Source organism: Apostichopus japonicus, chromosome 12, assembly GCF_037975245.1.
Source record: "Apostichopus japonicus isolate 1M-3 chromosome 12, ASM3797524v1, whole genome shotgun sequence".
NCBI lineage: Eukaryota > Metazoa > Echinodermata > Holothuroidea > Aspidochirotida > Stichopodidae > Apostichopus > Apostichopus japonicus.
The window spans coordinates 32,378,337-32,402,614 of NC_092572.1; the positions used below are offsets into that span (position 1 = coordinate 32,378,337).

At 34.9% G+C, this 24,278-nt stretch overlaps 1 protein-coding gene across 10 annotated transcripts in view; it reads left to right on the forward strand.

The window, feature by feature from the left end:
* The window catches only part of LOC139977734 (uncharacterized), a 475,642-nt gene that overhangs the window by 140,680 nt on the left and 310,684 nt on the right, over positions 1-24,278 (forward strand). For 9 of the 10 annotated variants that reach the window (XR_011796653.1, XR_011796649.1, XR_011796650.1 and 6 more), the window contains exons 2-3: positions 1,951-2,023; positions 6,424-7,225. The exons of the other annotated variant lie outside the window; for it this stretch is intronic. Coding sequence is in view for 2 of the 9 variants with exons in the window: in XM_071987292.1 (XP_071843393.1) it covers positions 1,992-2,023; positions 6,424-7,225 (834 nt within the window). In the remaining 7 variants the exon portion in view is untranslated. The remainder of the gene's footprint in view (positions 1-1,950; positions 2,024-6,423; positions 7,226-24,278) is intronic. 10 annotated transcript variants of the gene reach the window in all.

Sequence of the window (24,278 nt, forward strand, 5' to 3'; positions counted from 1 at the left end):
CCTGGATATAGTTATTTCAATGTATACCCTTTACCTATAAACCTTTTCTACTACAGGAAGTGTAGGTTAAAAACTTCCTGCTCATTCTAAGTAATATGTGTTTCATAATGGCAGATGATCTTGACAAGCTATTACAGTCCTGATATATAATGTTAACTAACATTGTTAAATTTCATAAATTGTTTACTTATTTATTGTATTGTTTTCGTACATTGGCGCATGGAGAAACACAAACAATATAGAACTGTTGTCAGATACGTTCATCAAATTTTGTGATGAATTAAGATTTCCGGTGATTATTTTAGACAAACTTCAGTTCAGCTATGGGAATATTCTTTGACTGAATTGATATAAGTATATCAGGTTTAAGCGTGAAGTTATTATAGCGTTATTACTGTAGCTTACATATCACTCCATAATAAAACATTCACTCTTAGTGAGTGGTCAACCTCACTTCAGATGAAAAACTGTAGACTCCTCTTAACGCTCTTGCATTGTCGACCTATTGTCAACTCGTAAAATACTTACTTCATTATTGGAAATCTTAATGAGAGAACTAACATGTATGCATCAATATTTCTCACTGTTACACTATTTTGTTTACGTACATCACACTAGTTATTTATAATACCATTTGATACTGCATTTGAGGTACATTAAAAAAATGATATTTCTACTAAATATAATCTAATTTGACTGTACTTAGTTCAACACATTAATTCTTCCAAAGATTCAATCACTTCTGGGACGCACTATTTTTATGCTGTATATTTCTGAACATCAATGACACCTTGTATTAAAATTATGTGTTCCGAAAGTAGCCTATTGAACATGTCTACATAGAACAAACAACGCTGTGCGTACATAGGCGTAGGAGCCTCATTTGAGTTGGGGGGGGGGGGGGCTGTAACGACTTGCCCGAAAAATATAACCACATTTTTTTGCGCGCGCGTTCTACATGTTACTATGCATATCATATAGGCATTCATCAGTTATTGCATCACATGCCAATAACATAAAATCATTTTACGTGTTATTACCCTTCCATATTGGTTATAATTATTGGGAAGTCCTTACAACAGTAATGATAATAATATAAGTTTAACCATTGAAAACACATTGCAAATTCTTCTTTCAGTAGGTGCCAGTGGCGGAGCTAGGGGTATTGGTCAGGGGGAGAGAATGTTCTGTAGGGGCGCTTTCGACACTATCTAAGCGGAGCGCCACCACAGGTTGGCGCGGAGCGTACAGCAATTTTTTGAGTAAAGATACTCCTAGATCGCCGGAAATGACCCTTTCCAGGCCTTGCTAATTTGCAGATAAACGAAGAATAAACAGGTGTCATCGCCATTTGTCAGAAAATTGCACCAACAAAATGTGACAAATGTCAATAGGTATTTCAGAGCGCAATAAAAAAGTCAATAATCGCGAATAAGTAGAAAGTGGTAAAAAGCTGAAAAGGGCGCCAGCAGTCCATTTGAGTCCGCCAGGGGGGGCATCCGCCCCCTCTGACTGTATGGACGCTCCGTTACTGGTAAGTACCCGAAAAATTCTCAGCATATTGCCCGAATTTTTACAAAAAAATTGAAAAACACATTGCAAATTATTATTCCTTCAGTAGATGCCCGAAAAATTCTCAGCATATTGCCACATTTTCACCCAAAAAAATTTGAAAAACACACTGCAAATTATTCTTCTTCCAGTAGGTGCCCGAAAAATTCTCAGCATATTGCCCGAAATTTCACCAAAAAAGTTGGTTGGGGGGGCTGCAGCCCCCCCAGCCTCCTACGCCTATGTGTGCGTATGTTAGACATAATAATATATACAGTTTTCAAATCAGTATATGATGGAGGTGCAATACTGCTTACTTATACGAAAGACAGAACAATTTTGCACTTGTGTTATATGATTAGTATGAACCTTTAATTGAGTACTATTATTTCGGTTTAGTTGAGCAGGATCGTGCGAAGTTTTGAGATATCTGTCAGAAGATGGAACTTTGGAAGCAGCCCACCATCGCACCGTAAGTAATACCCTCTCTAGTAACCCGCCTTAATCAATTGCCTCTAATGTGACCGTCCTCCAACTTTACCGTATCAAGTCCCCCATCTGTTTAGACTGAAGGTTACACCCATCTCCCACTTAACAATGCTTTATTCTAATATGTCATAAATATATCCATGTGTTCCTTTTAGCGATGCTACGGGTTAATTTCTTCCTCGGTTCTTTTTTCATTAAATTGGCGGAGGCATAAGGAATTTGTTTGATGGTGATGTCGTTATTTGTGCGGGTGCGTCTGTGTGTATGAGACACTGTGTTTGTAAACACAATAACTCAAAAAGTATATGATGGCCGAAGGTAATGCATTGTATATGGATTTTTCCGCATGGGGGGTGGGGAAAACAATTAGGGTGTGGGGCACTTATCTTGTTAGGGCTGGCTTATAAAGGTTAGGGACAACTTCTCTATTAGGAAGTTGATTTAGATCAATAGGGAACAAAATTTGGAATTGATAATTTTATAAAAAATGCAAATTATAATATGCAAATTAGGACGCACTTTTGTTTTTAATGGAAAACACCAAAATACAATAAAATCACTATTGACTTCCAAAATTGACAATTTACCGTAGTGAGTACAAAGAAAGCATTTTGTTATGTTGGGGTCAAAGCTCATGTGAGGTCAATAGTGGTCAAAGTCTGATAATGTTGTTGTGACAGTGCCACAAATATTGAAACTTGAATGGGCTGAATGTGTGGTATAGAGATCCATATTAGTGAGTGCAAGAATCATTATGTATTTATAGTGGAGGTCAAAGATCGTTTAAGGTTAACAGTAATGGAAATCTGAGAATCATGTAAACACCATAACTCCAGAGGTACAACTTAAACGAACTTCATAATTTGTAAGTACATTCACCTGGGTCAGTACAAATATATTGCTTTTTTATGAGGTCAAAGGTCATTATATATAAGACGTCAACGTCACTGATACATTCAGGACTCACCCGTTTGTAGAAACAAACAGGTATGCTTAACACACAGACCTATAAATATAGTATTACTCACTGATGAAATCTCAGTATTCATTAATGCGACCTTAAATCTAATTCCAAATTCTTTATCTCTCTTCATAATGAAGCTAGAGGGTTGCGCTCTCGTATTTGAGGCTGTGGAATATGAATATTATAAATAATGAGGAAAAATGCGGAATTTATATATTTTGATATTCAAAGGGAAGTCTTATAGTTGGTGTGTATTAGGTTGTTTTGTTGAGATACATTTCATAGTAAGAGGCAGTGCGTTTGCTGATAAATGTAAACAACCGTTACTTGTTAGTTATACATGTTGCATTGGCGGCAACAAGAATCATAGAGAAGAATATCAAACAACATTGACAAGTGAAATTCAAAACCTGTCAATCAGAAGTTTGAAACTGAAACTAGAACGATTACACTGAAACTAGAACGATTATTCCGTTCTTAAATTTAGATTAAGAAGTAAATTAAACCGTTGTATATCCATGTCACAATAAACATAAGTGCTTTGACTGCTATATGGTGCAGACGGAATGGTGGTAACTGGAAACAAGCAGGAAAAAGTCAACTCTGAGGTAAACAAGTAGCTCCATCTATTGACGACGGACAAGACTTAGATACTGGCAGCTTTGTTTAAATTCACTAGCTTAGACAGAGAAATGGCTAAGGGGCGTGGCATACGGTGAATCACATGTTAATTTAACGCCCCCCCCCCCTCTGTTTTTGCGAGCGATTTATAGGCGTCTGCAGAAAATATCTGAGCGGTCAAACAAACATCGGGATCTCGATAACTGGTTCATTGATTTACATTAAAAGAATCATAATGTTAACTGCTTAATCGTCAAATATATTCGAAAGAGGCCCGGTGGGGTTTAGAGGGCCAAGCCCTCAGACATTGAAGTGTTTTGAAATATTTAAGTGGCGTATAGCAAGGAGCAACAGCCCCCCCCCCCCACAGCCCCCCCCCCCTCCCCTCCAAATCGCTTTACTTACCATTTTGGTGGGTGTACGAAGAGACGTAAGAAAGTGAATATTTTTTTTTAAACGTTGTCTTTGGCGGATGGGTGCAAGGTTATTTATTTTCGTTGGGATCCGCCTTACCAGAATATTTACGCCGCGGTGTTATTTCTTTTCAAGAGGACCATTCCTCGGGATGTGTTTTTAGCCCTGGTGTGCTGGATCTGTGGAGGTTTGGATATTCTTGTTCTCGAATAACGCTTTGAAACACACTCACATATTACTTTTCAGAGAGATTTTGTTTTATATCACTGGAATTTTTTTAAAGCCCTGGTGGGGGGGGGGGTGACGAATTCACCGGAAGCTGTTAAAGTGTGAGAAATTCCTTCGCAAAGACTTGGAAGCATAATAATAAATGTGAGAGAAATGAAGTACTTTTACATTAAGGGTACAAATAAATAAGTGGTTTCATTTCATTGTAATCCCGATTCGATATTCGTGAACACAATCAAGTGCTGAAATACTAACTAAGAGACAAACCGCACCGCTCCAACATCCCTCAAGGGGTGTAAAACCAGCCTGAAGTAGGTGTGATTGCCCCACCGCTCCCCTTGATTGATTGAATGTATGCTCCGTGTGATCCTTGTAGACTAGAGTTTCCGTTCAAACATTAATGTATCATTTTACTTTTATTATTGATCTTATTGAATAGATGTCATACGGATAAAAGCCAGGTTTATCTATGAATGATTAGCCAGGTTTATTATTAACGTGCCATTAATGTAGTTTGTCGTATAAATGAGGTATTTGTATGATTTGATTTGATTAGTGAACAATGAAGAGCTGTAGATATTTCAAACGAAAGTATAATTTAGCTATAGGCATTTCTCATGCCATATACATTATACAACCACTATATGTCTTTGAAATATCCATATTATATTGAACCAGAGGAACTTTACGCATGATCCCTTCCATAAATCTATCTTTTGTGGTTCGCATTTCGGGTTTGGAGCTCAGAGAACAGATTAACGCCGTACACGGGCAATATCATAAATTTTGGTAATTCACTACAATACTGCATAATATTTGAAATTCCCTTCTGTATGTGCTTCTTTGTGAAGGATGTAAGCGTAGGAAAGGGGTCCTTTTGTTCATGGAAATGCGCTTTGTATATGATATGTCCTTACAATTAAGCCTGTCTTTGATAAGAAGATGACGTCCCCTAATGCGAAAAGCACATTGCGGCCGCTTTGTAGAGTGTAAAACTTTATTTCATAATGAATTGTGGAAGCCCGCCATCTATTTTTACATTTTCGCTTTATTTACATTGGTATAGCGCCATCGATTTAAAAACTTTCGCCCCGTTGTGTATGTTTGCAAAATTGTGCAGAGGTCCTGGATCAGTTCTTTTCTGTTAGGTGTTGTACTTCTGATAGTTGGCTAAGGGACAAGTATCTTCCCACCCGAAATTAATTAATTAAAGGACTCTCTCAACAGAGGAAGAAGGATCAGTAGGGCGATATTGCTATGCATGCTGCAGACAACTGCAAGCTTTTTGGAGAATTAAGGTCCTTGAAGGTCGGTATAGTCAGTATATGCATGCCCTAAATAACAGCACGCTAAAATTGCTAGAAGTATTCAAAATATACTTTCCTTCAGGTTTTTACTCTCAAAATTGTTCTCATACATTTTTAAGGAACACACAAGATGACTGAAAATCCCAGTGAGGAAAACTTCCTTAGTTGAAATTAAAACAGTGTAAGAATTTTGACCAAAGGTAACCGGTATATTTGAATATAGGCCTATAACATATTTGGGGTCAACAGCTAGTATATAAATTAATTGTTTTACTTTGTTTACGTTCTTTTCTTAATTTGCACGGGGAGGGGTCAGCCAGCTGAGAATATAATAAACATAATCACCAGCGGCTATATTCTGAGTAACCTATTTAAGCCCTCGCGCCTCATTGATCCACAATTATTTTTTTACTTAATTTTTAAACTAAGAAATCACAGCATATTGTTCACCCGTTATACGGGTGCTCAACGAAAGCCCGTTTTACGGGCCAGTCGCTTATTATACTGTATGTCCTATGACTGAGTATGAATTGATACACTCAATCGTGTAAACAGCTATGGTATACTCCATATCCCAGAGCTCGTGTTTACAGCGAAATTCCTCTCAACATGTTCGCAAATATACTCGATCCGTTAGTTAATTGTTTTGTTGTTTGTTTATTTCCTTATTTATTTGTTTATTATTTGGTATTGGGGGAGGGTGCTTCAGCTTCCGATATTTTCTTGTTTTTATAATGAACACATTTTCCAGCGGCTATATGCATAGTGTCTGACAACATTCTCCGCTACCATGGATACGGCCTTGTAAACTTGACCTAATATTGTACTTTTTTGCCTTGTATATAATAGAGTTCAACGTACACAGTTGCCCAGGTTTGATGGAATTCGTTGTGTGCTGTGCGATATGACGTTGGATTCTACCAAAGTTGCTGTTAGCGGTTACAACGAAGACACATCATTCATAGACCTGTTTGCATTAAATATTCCTGATTTTTCGTCGCCATTTGTAACTCGGTTTTATTCTAAAGAATTTAAGGATCCTTTAAGATGGCGGCCTCGTCGTTATGTTTCATTCTTGGATGATTCTCGTATATTCACTGTGTGTGATGATCAGTTGGATGTCTTCAATATCAATACAGACGACATACCCACACACAGTGATCGGTTACGCGATGGAAAAGCCAGGTGTATGACTATCAGAGAGGAAGAGATATTTATTGGTTTGATTTCTAACGAGGTGATTGTGTTTGATTTTAGTTTACATAAAATCAAGACAATCGCCTTGAAAGGATTAGTAGGTGATCATCCTAAAGATATAACAGTTTATGGAGATAATCTGTTTATATCTACAGACCATGATAGAGCCATTAGATACAACATGGAGGGATTGATGTTACATGAATACAACACACCAGACTACTCAGATGCAGACAGTTTCACTGTAAGCAGTGAGTTTGGTCTGGTGTTTGTATCATGTTTGTCTCTCCCTGTTGATGCTCCTGCTGTTGTTGTTTACTCTCTCTCTGAGAATCATACATTGTTTTCTTTCCAAGTTATTGATGAGTTGTGGTTGAATAGAATCAGGATAAACGATGTAAACAGGTTTATGTTTACAGCAACACAACGAGGAACACTGAATGTATACAGCACAGTAAGTACAGTAGGATAGTGTAAACAAGTAAACATAGAAATTTTATTTTACATCTAGAATAATGAAAATAGGCCAGAAAAACTACCAAGTTAGGTATCAGTGACTGCGAACACTTCTGTAGATTACGTTTATTTGTACTGTTTTTGCGAGTCTTGGAAATAATATGAAATTTGGGACTAAAATTTTAATAGGATTGAAGCAGCAAAACCTCTTATAGCAACACATACATACAATACAGTGTAAATGAATTCCAAAATCCTCTGAAATTACTTGCATTATAAAAAACTGTGTAGACCTCCAATAGAAACATATTTGGGTTCGGTGCATACAAACATCTTCTAAGAGCACACTTATTGCTATTTTAAGGCAATATGAATGAATTTAGAGCAAAAATGAGAAGAAAATTTTAATAGGATTGAAGTAGCAAAACCTCTCATAGCAATGACATATATATACATACAGTACAGGGCTAATCAATTCCAAAATCGTCTGAAATTTCTTGCATTATGAAAACTGTGTAGACCTCCAATAGAAGCATAATTGAGTTGACTGCATAGAAACATCTCCTTAGAGCACACTTATTGCTATTTTGTGGCAATATCAATAAATTTACAGAAAAAATGAGAAGAAAATTTTAATAGGACTGAAGTAGCAAAACCTCTCATAGCAACACACATACATACAGTACAGGGCGAATAATTTTCAAAATCCTCTGAATTTCTTGCATTATAAAAATTGTGTAGACGTTCAATAGAAACATATTTGGGTTCGGTGCATACGAACATCTCCTAAGAGCACACTTATTGCTGTTTTAAGGCAATATGAATGAATTTAGAGCAAAAATGAGAAGAAAATTTTAATAGGACTTAAGTAGCAAAACCTCTCATAGCGACACATACATACAGTACAGGGCGAATAATTTTCAAAATCCTCTGAATTTCTTGCATTATAAAAATTGTGAAGACCTCCAATAGAACAATATTTGGGCTCGGTGCATACGAACATCTCCTAAGAGCACAGTTATTGCTATTTTGTGGCAATATGAATGAATTTCAAGCAAAAAAGAGAAGACAAATTTTAATAGGATTAAAGTAGCAAAACTTCTCAAAGCAATAACACACATACAATACAGGGCTAATCAATTCCAAAATCGTCTGAAATTTCTTGCATTATGAAAACTGTGTAGACCTCCAATAGAAACGTACAGTATTTGGGTCCGGTGCATACGAACATCTTCTAAGAGCACACTTATTGCTATTTTAAGGCAACATCAATAAATTTAGAGAAAAAATGAGAAGAAAATTTTACTAGGATTGAAGTAGCAAAACCTCTCATAGCAACACACATACATACAGCACAGGGTGAATAATTTTCAAAATCCTCTGAAATTTCTTGCATTATAAAAACTGTGTAGACCTCCAATAGAAACATATTTGGGTCCGGTGCATAAGAACATCTTCTAAGAGCACACTTATTGCTATTTTAAGGCAATATGAATGAATTTAGAGCAAAAATGAGAAGAAAATTTTAATAGGATTGAAGTAGCAAAACCTCTCATAGCAATGACATACATACAGTACAGGGCTAATCAATTCCAAAATCGTCTGAAATTTCTTGCATTATAAAAAAAAACTGTGTAGACCTCCAATAGAAACAGAGGTAGATTTGCTGCATACGAACATCTCCTAAGAGCACACTTATTGCTATTTTAAGGCAATATGAATAAATTTAGAGAAAAAATGAGAAGAAAATTTTAATAGGACTGAAGTAGCAAAACCTCTCATAGCAACACACATACATACAGTACAGGGCGAAAAATTATCAAAATCCTCTGAAATTTCTTGCATTATAAAAAGCTGTGTAGACCTCCAATAGAAACATATTTTGGTTCGGTGCATACGAACATCTCCTAAGAGCACAGTTATTGCTATTTTAAGGCAATATAAATGAATTTAGAGCAAAAATGAGAAGAACATTTTAATAGGATTGAAGAAGCAAAACTTCTCAAAGCAATGACATACATACAGTACAGGGCTAATAAATTCCAAAATCGTCTGAAATTTCTTGCATTATGAAAACTGTGTAGACCTCCAATAGAAACGTACAGTATTTGGATCCGGTGCATACGAACATCTTCTAAGAGCACACTTATTGCTATTTTGTGGCAATATGAATGAATTTCAAGCAAAAAAGAGAAGAAAAATTGTGTAGGATTAAAGTAGCATAACCTCTCATAGCAATGACATACATACAGTACAGGGCTAATCAATTCCAAAATCGTCTGAAATTTCTTGCTGTATGAAAACTGTGTAGACCTCCAATAGAAACATGTTTGGGTCCGGTGCATACAAACATCACCTAAGATCACCCTTATTGCTATTGTAAGGCAATATGAATGAATTTAGAGCAAAAATGAGAAGAAAATTTTAATAGGATTGAAGTAGCAAAACCTCTCATTTCAACACATACATACAGTACAGGGCAAATAATTTTCAAAATCCTCTGAACTTACTTGCATTATAAAAAAAACTGTGTAGACCTCCAATAGAAGCATAATTGAGCTGACTGCATACAAACATCTCCTAAGAGCACACTTATTGCTATTTTGTGGCAATATCAATAAATTTAGAGAAAAAATGAGAAGAAATATTGTGTAGGATTAAAGTAGCAAAACCTCTCTTTGCAACACATACATACAGTACAGAGTGAAATAATTTTCAAAATCCTCTGAATTTCTTGCATTATAAAAACTGTGTTGACCTCCAATAGAACAATATTTTGGCTCGCTGCATAGGAACATCTCCTAAGAGCACACTTATTGCTATTTTAAGGCAATATGAATGAATTTAGAGCAAAAATGAGAAGAAAATTTTAATAGGATTAAAGTAGCAAAACCTCTCATAGCAATGACATACATACAGTTACAGGGCTAATCAATTCCACAATCGTCTGAAATTTCTTGCATTATGAAAACTGTGTAGACCTCCAATAGAAACGTGTTTGGGTCCGGTGCATACGAACATCACCTAAGATCACCCTTATTGCTATTTTAAGGCAATATGAATGAATTTAGAGCAAAAATGAGAAGAAAATTTTAATAGGACTGAAGTAGCAAAACCTCTCATAGCAATGACATACATACAGTACAGGGCAAATAATTTTCAAAATCCTCTGAAATTTCTTGCATTTTAAAAAACTGTGTAGACCTAGAATAGAAACATATTTGGGTTCGGTGCATACGAACATCTCCTAAGAGCATACTTATTGCTATTTTAAGGCAATATGAATGGATTTAGAGCAAAAATGAGAAGAAAATTTTAATAGGATTGAAGTAGCGAAACCTCTCATAGCAATGACATATACATACAGTACAGGGCTAATCAATTCCAAAATCGTCTGAAATTTCTTGCATTATAAAAAACTGTGTAGACCTCCAATAGAAGCATAATTGAGTTGACTGCATAGAAACATCTCCTTAGAGCACACTTATTGCTATTTTGTGGCAATATCAATAAATTTACAGAAAAAATGAGAAGAAAATTTTAATAGGACTGAAGTAGCAAAACCTCTCATAGCAACACACATACATACAGTACAGGGCGAATAATTTTCAAAATCCTCTGAATTTCTTGCATTATAAAAATTGTGTAGACGTTCAATAGAAACATATTTGGGTTCGGTGCATACGAACATCTCCTAAGAGCACACTTATTGCTGTTTTAAGGCAATATGAATGAATTTAGAGCAAAAATGAGAAGAAAATTTTAATAGGACTTAAGTAGCAAAACCTCTCATAGCGACACATACATACAGTACAGGGCGAATAATTTTCAAAATCCTCTGAATTTCTTGCATTATAAAAATTGTGAAGACCTCCAATAGAACAATATTTGGGCTCGGTGCATACGAACATCTCCTAAGAGCACAGTTATTGCTATTTTGTGGCAATATGAATGAATTTAGAGCAAAAATGAGAAGAAAAATTTTAATAGGATTAAAGTAGCAAAACTTCTCAAAGCAATAACACACATACAATACAGGGCTAATCAATTCCAAAATCGTCTGAAATTTCTTGCATTATAAAAACTGTGTAGACCTCCAATAGAACAATATTTGGGTCCGGTGCATACGTACATCTCCTAAGAGCACAGTTATTGCTATTTTGTGGCAATATAAATGAATTTAGAGCAAAAATGAGAAGAACATTTTAATAGGATTGAAGAAGCAAAACTTCTCAAAGCAATGACATACATACAGTACAGGGCTAATAAATTCCAAAATCCTCTGAAATTTCTTGCATTTTAAAAAACTGTGTAGACCTCCAATAGAACAATATTTGGGCTCGGTGCATACGAACATCTCCTAAGAGCACACTTATTGCTATTTTAAGGCAATATGAATGAATTTAGAGCAAAAATGAGAAGAAAATTTTAAAAGGATTAAAGTAGCAAAACCTCTCATAGCAATGACATACATACAGTACAGGGCTAATCAATTCCACAATCGTCTGAAATTTCTTGCATTATGAAAACTGTTTAGACCTCCAATAGAAACGTGTTTGGGTCCGGTGCATACGAACATCACCTAAGATCACCCTTATTGTTATTTTAAGGCAATATGAATGAATTTAGAGCAAAAATGAGAAGAAAATTTTAATAGGACTGAAGTAGCAAAACCTCTCATAGCAACCCATACATACAGTACAGGGCAAATAATTTTCAAAATCCTCTGAATTTCTTGCATTTTAAAAAACTGTGTAGACCTCCAATAGAAACATATTTGGGTTGGGTGCATACGAACATCTTCTAAGAGCACACTTATTGCTATTTTAAGGCAATATGAATAAATTTAGAGCAAAAATGAGAAGAAAATTTTAATAGGACTGAACTAGCAAAACCTCTCATAGCAACACATACATACAGTACAGGGCGAATAATTTTCAAAATCCTCTGAATTTCTTGCAATATAAAAAACTGTGTAGACCTCCAATAGAAACATATTTGGGTTCGGTGCATACGAACATCTCCTAAGAGCATACTTATTGCTATTTTAAGGCAATATGAATGGATTTAGAGCAAAAATGAGAAGAAAATTTTAATAGGATTGAAGTAGCGAAACCTCTCATAGCAATGACATATACATACAGTACAGGGCTAATCAATTCCAAAATCGTCTGAAATTTCTTGCATTATAAAAAACTGTGTAGACCTCCAATAGAAGCATAATTGAGTTGACTGCATAGAAACATCTCCTTAGAGCACACTTATTGCTATTTTGTGGCAATATCAATAAATTTACAGAAAAAATGAGAAGAAAATTTTAATAGGACTGAAGTAGCAAAACCTCTCATAGCAACACACATACATACAGTACAGGGCGAATAATTTTCAAAATCCTCTGAATTTCTTGCATTATAAAAATTGTGTAGACGTTCAATAGAAACATATTTGGGTTCGGTGCATACGAACATCTCCTAAGAGCACACTTATTGCTGTTTTAAGGCAATATGAATGAATTTAGAGCAAAAATGAGAAGAAAATTTTAATAGGACTTAAGTAGCAAAACCTCTCATAGCGACACATACATACAGTACAGGGCGAATAATTTTCAAAATCCTCTGAATTTCTTGCATTATAAAAATTGTGAAGACCTCCAATAGAACAATATTTGGGCTCGGTGCATACGAACATCTCCTAAGAGCACAGTTATTGCTATTTTGTGGCAATATGAATGAATTTCAAGCAAAAAAGAGAAGACAAATTTTAATAGGATTAAAGTAGCAAAACTTCTCAAAGCAATAACACACATACAATACAGGGCTAATCAATTCCAAAATCGTCTGAAATTTCTTGCATTATGAAAACTGTGTAGACCTCCAATAGAAACGTACAGTATTTGGGTCCGGTGCATACGAACATCTTCTTAGAGCACACTTATTGCTATTTTAAGGCAATATCAATAAATTTAGAGAAAAAATGAGAAGAAAATTTTACTAGGATTGAAGTAGCAAAACCTCTCATAGCAACACACATACATACAGCACAGGGCGAATAATTTTCAAAATCCTCTGAAATTTCTTGCATTATAAAAACTGTGTAGACCTCCAATAGAACAATATTTGGGTCCGGTGCATACGTACATCTCCTAAGAGCACAGTTATTGCTATTTTGTGGCAATATAAATGAATTTAGAGCAAAAATGAGAAGAACATTTTAATAGGATTGAAGAAGCAAAACTTCTCAAAGCAATGACATACATACAGTACAGGGCTAATAAATTCCAAAATCGTCTGAAATTTCTTGCATTATGAAAACTGTGTAGACCTCCAATAGAAACGTACAGTATTTGGATCCGGTGCATACGAACATCTTCTAAGAGCACACTTATTGCTATTTTGTGGCAATATGAATGAATTTCAAGCAAAAAAGAGAAGAAAAATTGTGTAGGATTAAAGTAGCATAACCTCTCATAGCAATGACATACATACAGTACAGGGCTAATCAATTCCAAAATCGTCTGAAATTTCTTGCTGTATGAAAACTGTGTAGACCTCCAATAGAAACATGTTTGGGTCCGGTGCATACAAACATCACCTAAGATCACCCTTATTGCTATTGTAAGGCAATATGAATGAATTTAGAGCAAAAATGAGAAGAAAATTTTAATAGGACTGAAGTAGCAAAACCTCTCATAGCAACACATACATACAGTACAGGGCAAATGATTTTCAAAATCCTCTGAAATTTCTTGCATTTTAAAAAACTGTGTAGACCTAGAATAGAAACATATTTGGGTTGGGTGCATACGAACATCTCCTAAGAGCACATTTATTGCTATTTTGTGGCAATATGAATAAATTTAGATAAAAAATGAGAAGAAAATTTTAATAGGACTGAAGAAGCAAAACTTCTCAAAGCAATTACATACATACAGCACAGGGTGAATAAATTCCAAAAATCCTCTGAAATTACTTGCATTATAAAAAAACTGTGTAGACCTCCAATAGAAGCATAATTGAGCTGACTGCATACAAACATCTCCTAAGAGCACACTTATTGCTATTTTGTGGCAATATCAATAAATTTAGAGAAAAAATGAGAAGAAATATTGTGTAGGATTAAAGTAGCAAAACCTCTCTTTGCAACACATACATACAGTACAGAGTGAAATAATTTTCAAAATCCTCTGAATTTCTTGCATTATAAAAACTGTGTTGACCTCCAATAGAACAATATTTGGGCTCGGTGCATACGAACATCTCCTAAGAGCACACTTATTGCTATTTTAAGGCAATATGAATGAATTTAGAGCAAAAATGAGAAGAAAATTTTAATAGGATTAAAGTAGCAAAACCTCTCATAGCAATGACATACATACAGTACAGGGCTAATCAATTCCACAATCGTCTGAAATTTCTTGCATTATGAAAACTGTGTAGACCTCCAATAGAAACGTGTTTGGGTCCGGTGCATACGAACATCACCTATGATCACACTTATTGCTATTTTAAGGCAATATGAATGAATTTAGAGCAAAAATGAGAAGAAAATTTTAATAGGACTGAAGTAGCAAAACCTCTCATAGCAACACATACATACAGTACAGGGCGAATAATTTTCAAAATCCTCTGAAATTTCTTGCATTTTAAAAAACTGTGTAGACCTCCAATAGAACAATATTTGATCTCGGTGCATACGAACATCTCCTAAGAGCACACTTATTGCTATTTTAAGGCAATATGAATGAATTTAGAGCAAAAATGAGAAGATAATTTTAAAAGGATTAAAGTAGCAAAACCTCTCATAGCAATGACTTACATACAGTACAGGGCTAATCAATTCCACAATCGTCTGAAATTTCTTGCATTATGAAAACTGTGTAGACCTCCAATAGAAACGTGTTTGGGTCCGGTGCATACAAACATCACCTAAGATCACCCTTATTGTTATTTTAAGGCAATATGAATGAATTTAGAGCAAAAATGAGAAGAAAATTTTAATAGGATTGAAGTAGCAAAACCTCTCATAGCAACACATACATACAGTACAGGGCAAATGATTTTCAAAATCCTCTGAAATTTCTTGCATTTTAAAAAACTGTGTAGACCTAGAATAGAAACATATTTGGGTTGGGTGCATACGAACATCTCCTAAGAGCACATTTATTGCTATTTTGTGGCAATATGAATAAATTTAGATAAAAAATGAGAAGAAAATTTTAATAGGACTGAAGAAGCAAAACTTCTCAAAGAAATTACATACATACAGCACAGGGTGAATAAATTCCAAAAATCCTCTGAAATTACTTGCATTATAAAAAAACTGTGTAGACCTCCAATAGAAGCATAATTGAGCTGACTGCATACAAACATCTCCTAAGAGCACACTTATTGCTATTTTGTGGCAATATCAATAAATTTAGAGAAAAAATGAGAAGAAATATTGTGTAGGATTAAAGTAGCAAAACCTCTCTTTGCAACACATACATACAGTACAGAGTGAAATAATTTTCAAAATCCTCTGAATTTCTTGCATTATAAAAACTGTGTTGACCTCCAATAGAACAATATTTGGGCTCGGTGCATACGAACATCTCCTAAGAGCACACTTATTGCTATTTTAAGGCAATATGAATGAATTTAGAGCAAAAATGAGAAGAAAATTTTAATAGGATTAAAGTAGCAAAACCTCTCATAGCAATGACATACATACAGTACAGGGCTAATCAATTCCACAATCGTCTGAAATTTCTTGCATTATGAAAACTGTGTAGACCTCCAATAGAAACGTGTTTGGGTCCGGTGCATACGAACATCACCTATGATCACACTTATTGCTATTTTAAGGCAATATGAATGAATTTAGAGCAAAAATGAGAAGAAAATTTTAATAGGACTGAAGTAGCAAAACCTCTCATAGCAACCCATACATACAGTACAGGGCAAATGATTTTCAAAATCCTCTGAAATTTCTTGCATTATAAAAAACTGTGTAGACCTAGAATAGAAACATATTTGGGTTGGGTGCATACGAACATCTCCTAAGAGCACATTTATTGCTATTTTGTGGCAATATGAATAAATTTAGATAAAAAATGAGAAGAAAATTTTAATAGGACTGAAGAAGCAAAACTTCTCAAAGCAATTACATACATACAGCACAGGGTGAATAAATTCCAAAAATCCTCTGAAATTACTTGCATTATAAAAAAACTGTGTAGACCTCCAATAGAAGCATAATTGAGCTGACTGCATACAAACATCTCCTAAGAGCACACTTATTGCTATTTTGTGGCAATATCAATAAATTTAGAGAAAAAATGAGAAGAAATATTGTGTAGGATTAAAGTAGCAAAACCTCTCTTTGCAACACATACATACAGTACAGAGTGAAATAATTTTCAAAATCCTCTGAATTTCTTGCATTATAAAAACTGTGTTGACCTCCAATAGAACAATATTTGGGCTCGGTGCATACGAACATCTCCTAAGAGCACACTTATTGCTATTTTAAGGCAATATGAATGAATTTAGAGCAAAAAGGAGAAGAAAATTTTAATAGGATTAAAGTAGCAAAACCTCTCTTTGCAACACATACATACAGTACAGAGTGAAATAATTTTCAAAATCCTCTGAATTTCTTGCATTATAAAAACTGTGTTGACCTCCAATAGAACAATATTTGGGCTCGGTGCATACGAACATCTCCTAAGAGCACACTTATTGCTATTTTAAGGCAATATGAATGAATTTAGAGCAAAAATGAGAAGAAAATTTTAATAGGATTAAAGTAGCAAAACCTCTCATAGCAATGACATACATACAGTACAGGGCTAATCAATTCCACAATCGTCTGAAATTTCTTGCATTATGAAAACTGTGTAGACCTCCAATAGAAACGTTTTTGGGTCCGGTGCATACGAACATCACCTAAGATCACCCTTATTGCTATTTTAAGGCAATATGAATGAATTTAGAGCAAAAATGAGAAGAAAATTTTAATAGGACTGAAGTAGCAAAACCTCTCATAGCAACACATACATACAGTACAGGGCAAATAATTTTCAAAATCCTCTGAATTTCTTGCATTATAAAAACTGTGTTGACCTCCAATAGAACAATATTTTGGCTCGGTGCATACGAACATCTCCTAAGAGCACACTTATTGCTATTTTAAGGCAATATGAATGAATTTAGAGCAAAAATGAGAAGAAAATTTTAATAGGATTAAAGTAGCAAAACCTCTCATAGCAATGACATACATACAGTACAGGGCTAATCAATTCCACAATCGTCTGAAATTTCTTGCTGTATGAAAACTGTGTAGACCTCCAATAGAAACGTGTTTGGGTCCGGTGCATACGAACATCACCTAAGATCACCCTTATTGTTATTTTAAGGCAATATGAATGAATTTAGAGCAAAAATGAGAAGAAAATTTTAATAGGACTGAAGTAGCAAAACCTCTCATAGCAACACATACATACAGTACAGGGCAAATAATTTTCAAAATCCTCTGAATTTCTTGCATTATAAAAACTGTGTTGACCTCCAATAGAACAATATTTGGGCTCGGTGCATACGAACATCTCCTAAGAGCACACTTATTGCTATTTTAAGGCAATATGAATGAATTTAGAGCAAAAATGAGAAGAAAATTTTAATAGGATTAAAGTAGCAAAACCTCTCATAGCAATGACATACATACAGTACAGGGCTAATCAATTCCACAATCGTCTGAAATTTCTTGCATTATGAAAACTGTGTAGACCTCCAATAGAAACGTTTTTGGGTCCGGTGCATACGAACATCACCTAAGATCACCCTTATTGCTATTTTAAGGCAATATGAATGAATTTAGAGCAAAAATGAGAAGAAAATTTTAATAGGACTGAAGTAGCAAAACCTCTCATAGCAACACATACATACAGTACAGGGCAAATAATTTTCAAAATCCTCTGAATTTCTTGCATTATAAAAACTGTGTTGACCTCCAATAGAACAATATTTTGGCTCGGTGCATACGAACATCTCCTAAGAGCACACTTATTGCTATTTTAAGGCAATATGAATGAATTTAGAGCAAAAATGAGAAGAAAATTTTAATAGGATTAAAGTAGCAAAACCTCTCATAGCAATGACATACATACAGTACAGGGCTAATCAATTCCACAATCGTCTGAAATTTCTTGCTGTATGAAAACTGTGTAGACCTCCAATAGAAACGTGTTTGGGTCCGGTGCATACGAACATCACCTAAGATCACCCTTATTGTTATTTTAAGGCAATATGAATGAATTTAGAGCAAAAATGAGAAGAAAATTTTAATAGGACTGAAGTAGCAAAACCTCTCATAGCAACACATACATACAGTACAGGGCAAATAATTTTCAAAATCCTCTGAATTTCTTGCATTATAAAAACTGTGTTGACCTCCAATAGAACAATATTTGGGCTCGGTGCATACGAACATCTCCTAAGAGCACACTTATTGCTATTTTAAGGCAATATGAATGAATTTAGAGCAAAAATGAGAAGAAAATTTTAATAGGATTAAAGTAGCAAAACCTCTCATAGCAATGACATACATACAGTACAGGGCTAATCAATTCCACAATCGTCTGAAATTTCTTGCATTATGAAAACTGTGTAGACCTCCAATAGAAACGTTTTTGGGTCCGGTGCATACGAACATCACCTAAGATCACCCTTATTGCTATTTTAAGGCAATATGAATGAATTTAGAGCAAAAATGAGAAGAAAATTTTAATAGGACTGAAGTAGCAAAACCTCTCATAGCAACACATACATACAGTACAGGGCAAATAATTTTCAAAATCCTCTGAATTTCTTGCATTATAAAAACTGTGTTGACCTCCAATAGAACAATATTTTGGCTCGGTGCATACGAACATCTCCTAAGAGCACACTTATTGCTATTTTAAGGCAATATGAATGAATTTAGAGCAAAAATGAGAAGAAAATTTTAATAGGATTAAAGTAGCAAAACCTCTCATAGCAATGACATACATACAGTACAGGGCTAATCAATTCCACAATCGTCTGAAATTTCTTGCATTATGAAAACTGTGTAGACCTCCAATAGAAACGTTTTTGGGTCCGGTGCATACGAACATCACCTAAGATCACCCTTATTGCTATTTTAAGGCAATATGAATGAATTTAGAGCAAAAATGAGAAGAAAATTTTAATAGGACTGAAGTAGCAAAACCTCTCATAGCAACACATACATACAGTACAGGGCAAATAATTTTCAAAATCCTCTGAATTTCTTGCATTATAAAAACTGTGTTGACCTCCAATAGAACAATATTTTGGCTCGGTGCATACGAACATCTCCTAAGAGCACACTTATTGCTATTTTAAGGCAATATGAATGAATTTAGAGCAAAAATGAGAAGAAAATTTTAATAGGATTAAAGTAGCAAAACCTCTCATAGCAATGACATACATACAGTACAGGGCTAATCAATTCCACAATCGTCTGAAATTTCTTGCTGTATGAAAACTGTGTAGACCTCCAATAGAAACGTGTTTGGGTCCGGTGCATACGAACATCACCTAAGATCACCCTTATTGTTATTTTAAGGCAATATGAATGAATTTAGAGCAAAAATGAGAAGAAAATTTTAATAGGACTGAAGTAGCAAAACCTCTCATAGCAACACATACATACAGTACAGGGCAAATAATTTTCAAAATCCTCTGAATTTCTTGCATTATAAAAACTGTGTTGACCTCCAATAGAACAATATTTGGGCTCGGTGCATACGAACATCTCCTAAGAGCACACTTATTGCTATTTTAAGGCAATATGAATGAATTTAGAGCAAAAATGAGAAGAAAATTTTAATAGGATTAAAGTAGCAAAACCTCTCATAGCAATGACATACATACAGTACAGGGCTAATCAATTCCACAATCGTCTGAAATTTCTTGCATTATGAAAACTGTGTAGACCTCCAATAGAAACGTTTTTGGGTCCGGTGCATACGAACATCACCTAAGATCACCCTTATTGCTATTTTAAGGCAATATGAATGAATTTAGAGCAAAAATGAGAAGAAAATTTTAATAGGACTGAAGTAGCAAAACCTCTCATAGCAACACATACATACAGTACAGGGCAAATAATTTTCAAAATCCTCTGAATTTCTTGCATTATAAAAACTGTGTTGACCTCCAATAGAACAATATTTTGGCTCGGTGCATACGAACATCTCCTAAGAGCACACTTATTGCTATTTTAAGGCAATATGAATGAATTTAGAGCAAAAATGAGAAGAAAATTTTAATAGGATTAAAGTAGCAAAACCTCTCATAGCAATGACATACATACAGTACAGGGCTAATCAATTCCACAATCGTCTGAAATTTCTTGCTGTATGAAAACTGTGTAGACCTCCAATAGAAACGTGTTTGGGTCCGGTGCATACGAACATCACCTAAGATCACCCTTATTGTTATTTTAAGGCAATATGAATGAATTTAGAGCAAAAATGAGAAGAAAATTTTAATAGGACTGAAGTAGCAAAACCTCTCATAGCAACACATACATACAGTACAGGGCAAATAATTTTCAAAATCCTCTGAAATTTCTTGCATTTTAAAAAACTGTGTAGACCTCCAATAGAAACATATTTGGGTTGGGTGCATACGAATATCTCCTAAGAGCACATTTATTGCTATTTCGTGGCAATATGAATGAATTTAAAGCAAAAAGGAGAAGAAAATTTTAATAGGATTAAAGTAGCAAAACCTCTCTTTGCAACACATACATACAGTACAGAGCGAAATAATTTTCAAAATCCTCTGAATTTTCTTGCATTATAAAAATCTGTGTTGACCTCCAATAGAACAATATTTGGGCTCGGTGCATACGAACATCTCCTAAGAGCACACTTATTTCTGTTTTAAGGCAATATGAATGAATTTAGAGCAAAAATGAGAAGAAAATTTTAATAGGACTGAAGTAGCAAAACTTCTCATAGCGACACATACATACAGTACAGGGCGAATAATTTTCAAAATCCTCTGAATTTCTTGCATTATAAAAATTGTGTAGACCTCCAATAGAACAATATGAATGAATTTAGAGCAAAAATGAGAAGAAAATTTTAATAGGATTGAAGTAGCAAAACCTCTCAAAGCAACACATATATACAGTACAGGGGAAATAATTTTCAAAATCCTCTGAAATTTCTTGCAATATAAAAAACTGTGTAGACCTCCAATAGAAACATATTTGGGTCTGGTGCATACGAACATCTTCTAAGAGCACACTTATTGCTGTTTTAAGGCAACATGAATGAATTTAGAGCAAAAACGAGAAGAAAAATTTAATAGGATTAAAGTAACAAAACCTCTCATTGCAATTTGCAACACATACATATAGTACAGGGCGAAATAATTTTCAAAATCCTCTGAAATTTCTTGCATTATAAAAACTGTGTAGACCTTCAATAGAAACATATTTGGGTTCGGTGCATACGAACATCTTCTAAGAGCACACTTATTGCTATTTTAAGGCAATATCAATATTTTTAGGGAAAAATGAGAAGAAAAATGTTAATAGGATTGAAGTAGCAAAACCTCTCATAGCAACACATACATACTGTACAGGGCGAATAATTTTCAAAATCGTCTGAAATTTCTTGCTTTTTAAATACTGTTAAGACCTCAAATAGAACAATATTTGGGTTGGGTGCATACGAACATCTCCTAAGAGCACACTTATTACTATTTTGTGACAATATCAATAAATTAAGGGAAAAAATGAGAAGAAATTTGAATAGGATTGAAGTAGCAAAACCTCTCATAGCAACACATACATACAGCACAGGGCGAATAAATGCCAAAATCCTCTGAAATTTCTTTCATTATTAAAACTGTGTGGACCCTTAATACAGTATTGATACTAGGAATTAAAAAGTTTTGAAAACTCGCTCAGAAAAACTTATGTCCCTGCAGTCCATGAAAACATGCCCTTTAAAATACCCGTACATGAACACAATACTTAGCTATAATGACCCCTGACAAGACATTGGCTTGTGCCCAACAGAAGCCCATAGTTATAGGTCAAGAAAGAAAAATTAAATTTATGATGAATTTTGTAGCTAATTAACAGCAACAAATGACTGCCAAGTTCGGGAGCGGGAAATTTTTCAGTAAACTCTAACGGGGAAATCCCTCATCTAGTAATAATAACGACAACAAGTAGCACTCTAACCACTTCGGCCCATTTGCAACTTCTGGCTTAGACAACAGGCTGCCATGGCAACAAACACCTTTGTTTAGGCTGCATGTACAGGTCTAAGCAACCCCTTGGACCAAAAGTAGGCTACAATTAAGCAGAGACTATATCACATAGAATATCAGCTTTATCTGGTCTGATGGAATCTGTACCAATTAGGAGTGACTATTAGGGCTGCTAGTACTTGCTAACATTCTAACAAAACCTTAACAAAGCCTCAGTCCTATCTACTAAAATATATTGCTACAGATCTTTCAACCCAGAAGTTGATGGAAAGTTCAGCAAATCCTGTCACCATGGCAACTAGTAAAAGTGTAGCATTGCATCATGGGATCTAAACATAGCTCGAATGGCGACACTTATACCAACTGAAAAATAAATGTGAGTGCATTAGAGGGACGGGTAATGCTCGACATAATCACAGCAATACATAATAAACCTTATAAATATCCCAATGTGGGTTCTCGTTGGACCAATAACCTGAAGCACTTTCAATTCTCTCACATTAATTCAATGTAGGTTAGGACTTAACCATACACACATTATGGCTGAGGGAATATAAGTGCCATAATCAACCCTGTAAACAGCTATTAAACAATGTTCAGTTAAAATGATACAGAATTTACACACATTACAATAGTAATTACTGTACCTGTAGACTCACTATAGCTGTTACAGCTATTAAGTCCTAAATAATAAATACATTCTTTGTGCATTCTGCAATCATAGGAGATCAATATACTAATTAATTCCAAATTACACTTAATAAGGGCTGGTACTCTGTGTGCACATTGCTATCACAGAATTAACCTGCATTAGTGCATACATTCACAGGTAATATACAGAAGGTATGCACAATGAAACTGACTAGGCTCCTGAGGGGTTTGGGGCAAAGTTAAAAGATGAACTCTTTACCTGTATTGAAATTAATGTAACTAATTTCTAACAGTTTTCTAGCTTGTCTCTACTGCACATGCATGACAGCTTGGAGTCTCTTGGTGAATGGTAGAGTTGCTTGCAAACTTAAGTGTTTTTTAGAAATTTAAAGAAAAACAAAGAAGCTTTGAGAGAAATCATTTTCCCCACCCTAGAGACAAGATTTTACTTAAGCCTTGGTCACAAATTCTCCAGGAAGTAGGCAGACTGTCTTCCCATACCTTTAACTTATTCCTCCAGAGATTACACAGAACATGAAATAACTATAAAGACTTAATCAAGAATGAAACAAAGCCTGACCTATGAGTACTGGATTTGGAATTACCATCGCCACAGTCCTAGGGATGTTTGGGATGTTTTCATCCTATGATTCAGGAGAAGTGAATTTTTGAACCTTGCGCCAACTTAATATAATATGATTTGAACATTGGAGATCGACGGTGACGTCATTGCTTCACTTCGTTGGGGGGGGGGGGGGCTGCAGGGACGCTATCATTAGCAAGCTACACTGTAGCCAGGAAAGTTAAAATTGCTGAAGTAAAATATGGTGTAGATGGAAATTTCCCTGTGATGTACACATTCCTGTGTAGTGAATCAAGGCCAAGCGTAGAGTGAGATCTTTGGTATTCACAGGCATATGCGAAGTCTATACACACTCCTGTGTAGCATATCAAGGCCAAGCCTAGAGTGAGATCTGATCGAGTTTGATCAATGTGATGCACTGACGTCACGTCTTGATGTAGGTCGGTCCTTAGATTCAAATTTTCTGGCAGGAAGAGCCAATGTTTCAAGCATTCTATCACAGAAACTACAATTCATCATATGGCAAGGCTTAATAGTGAAAT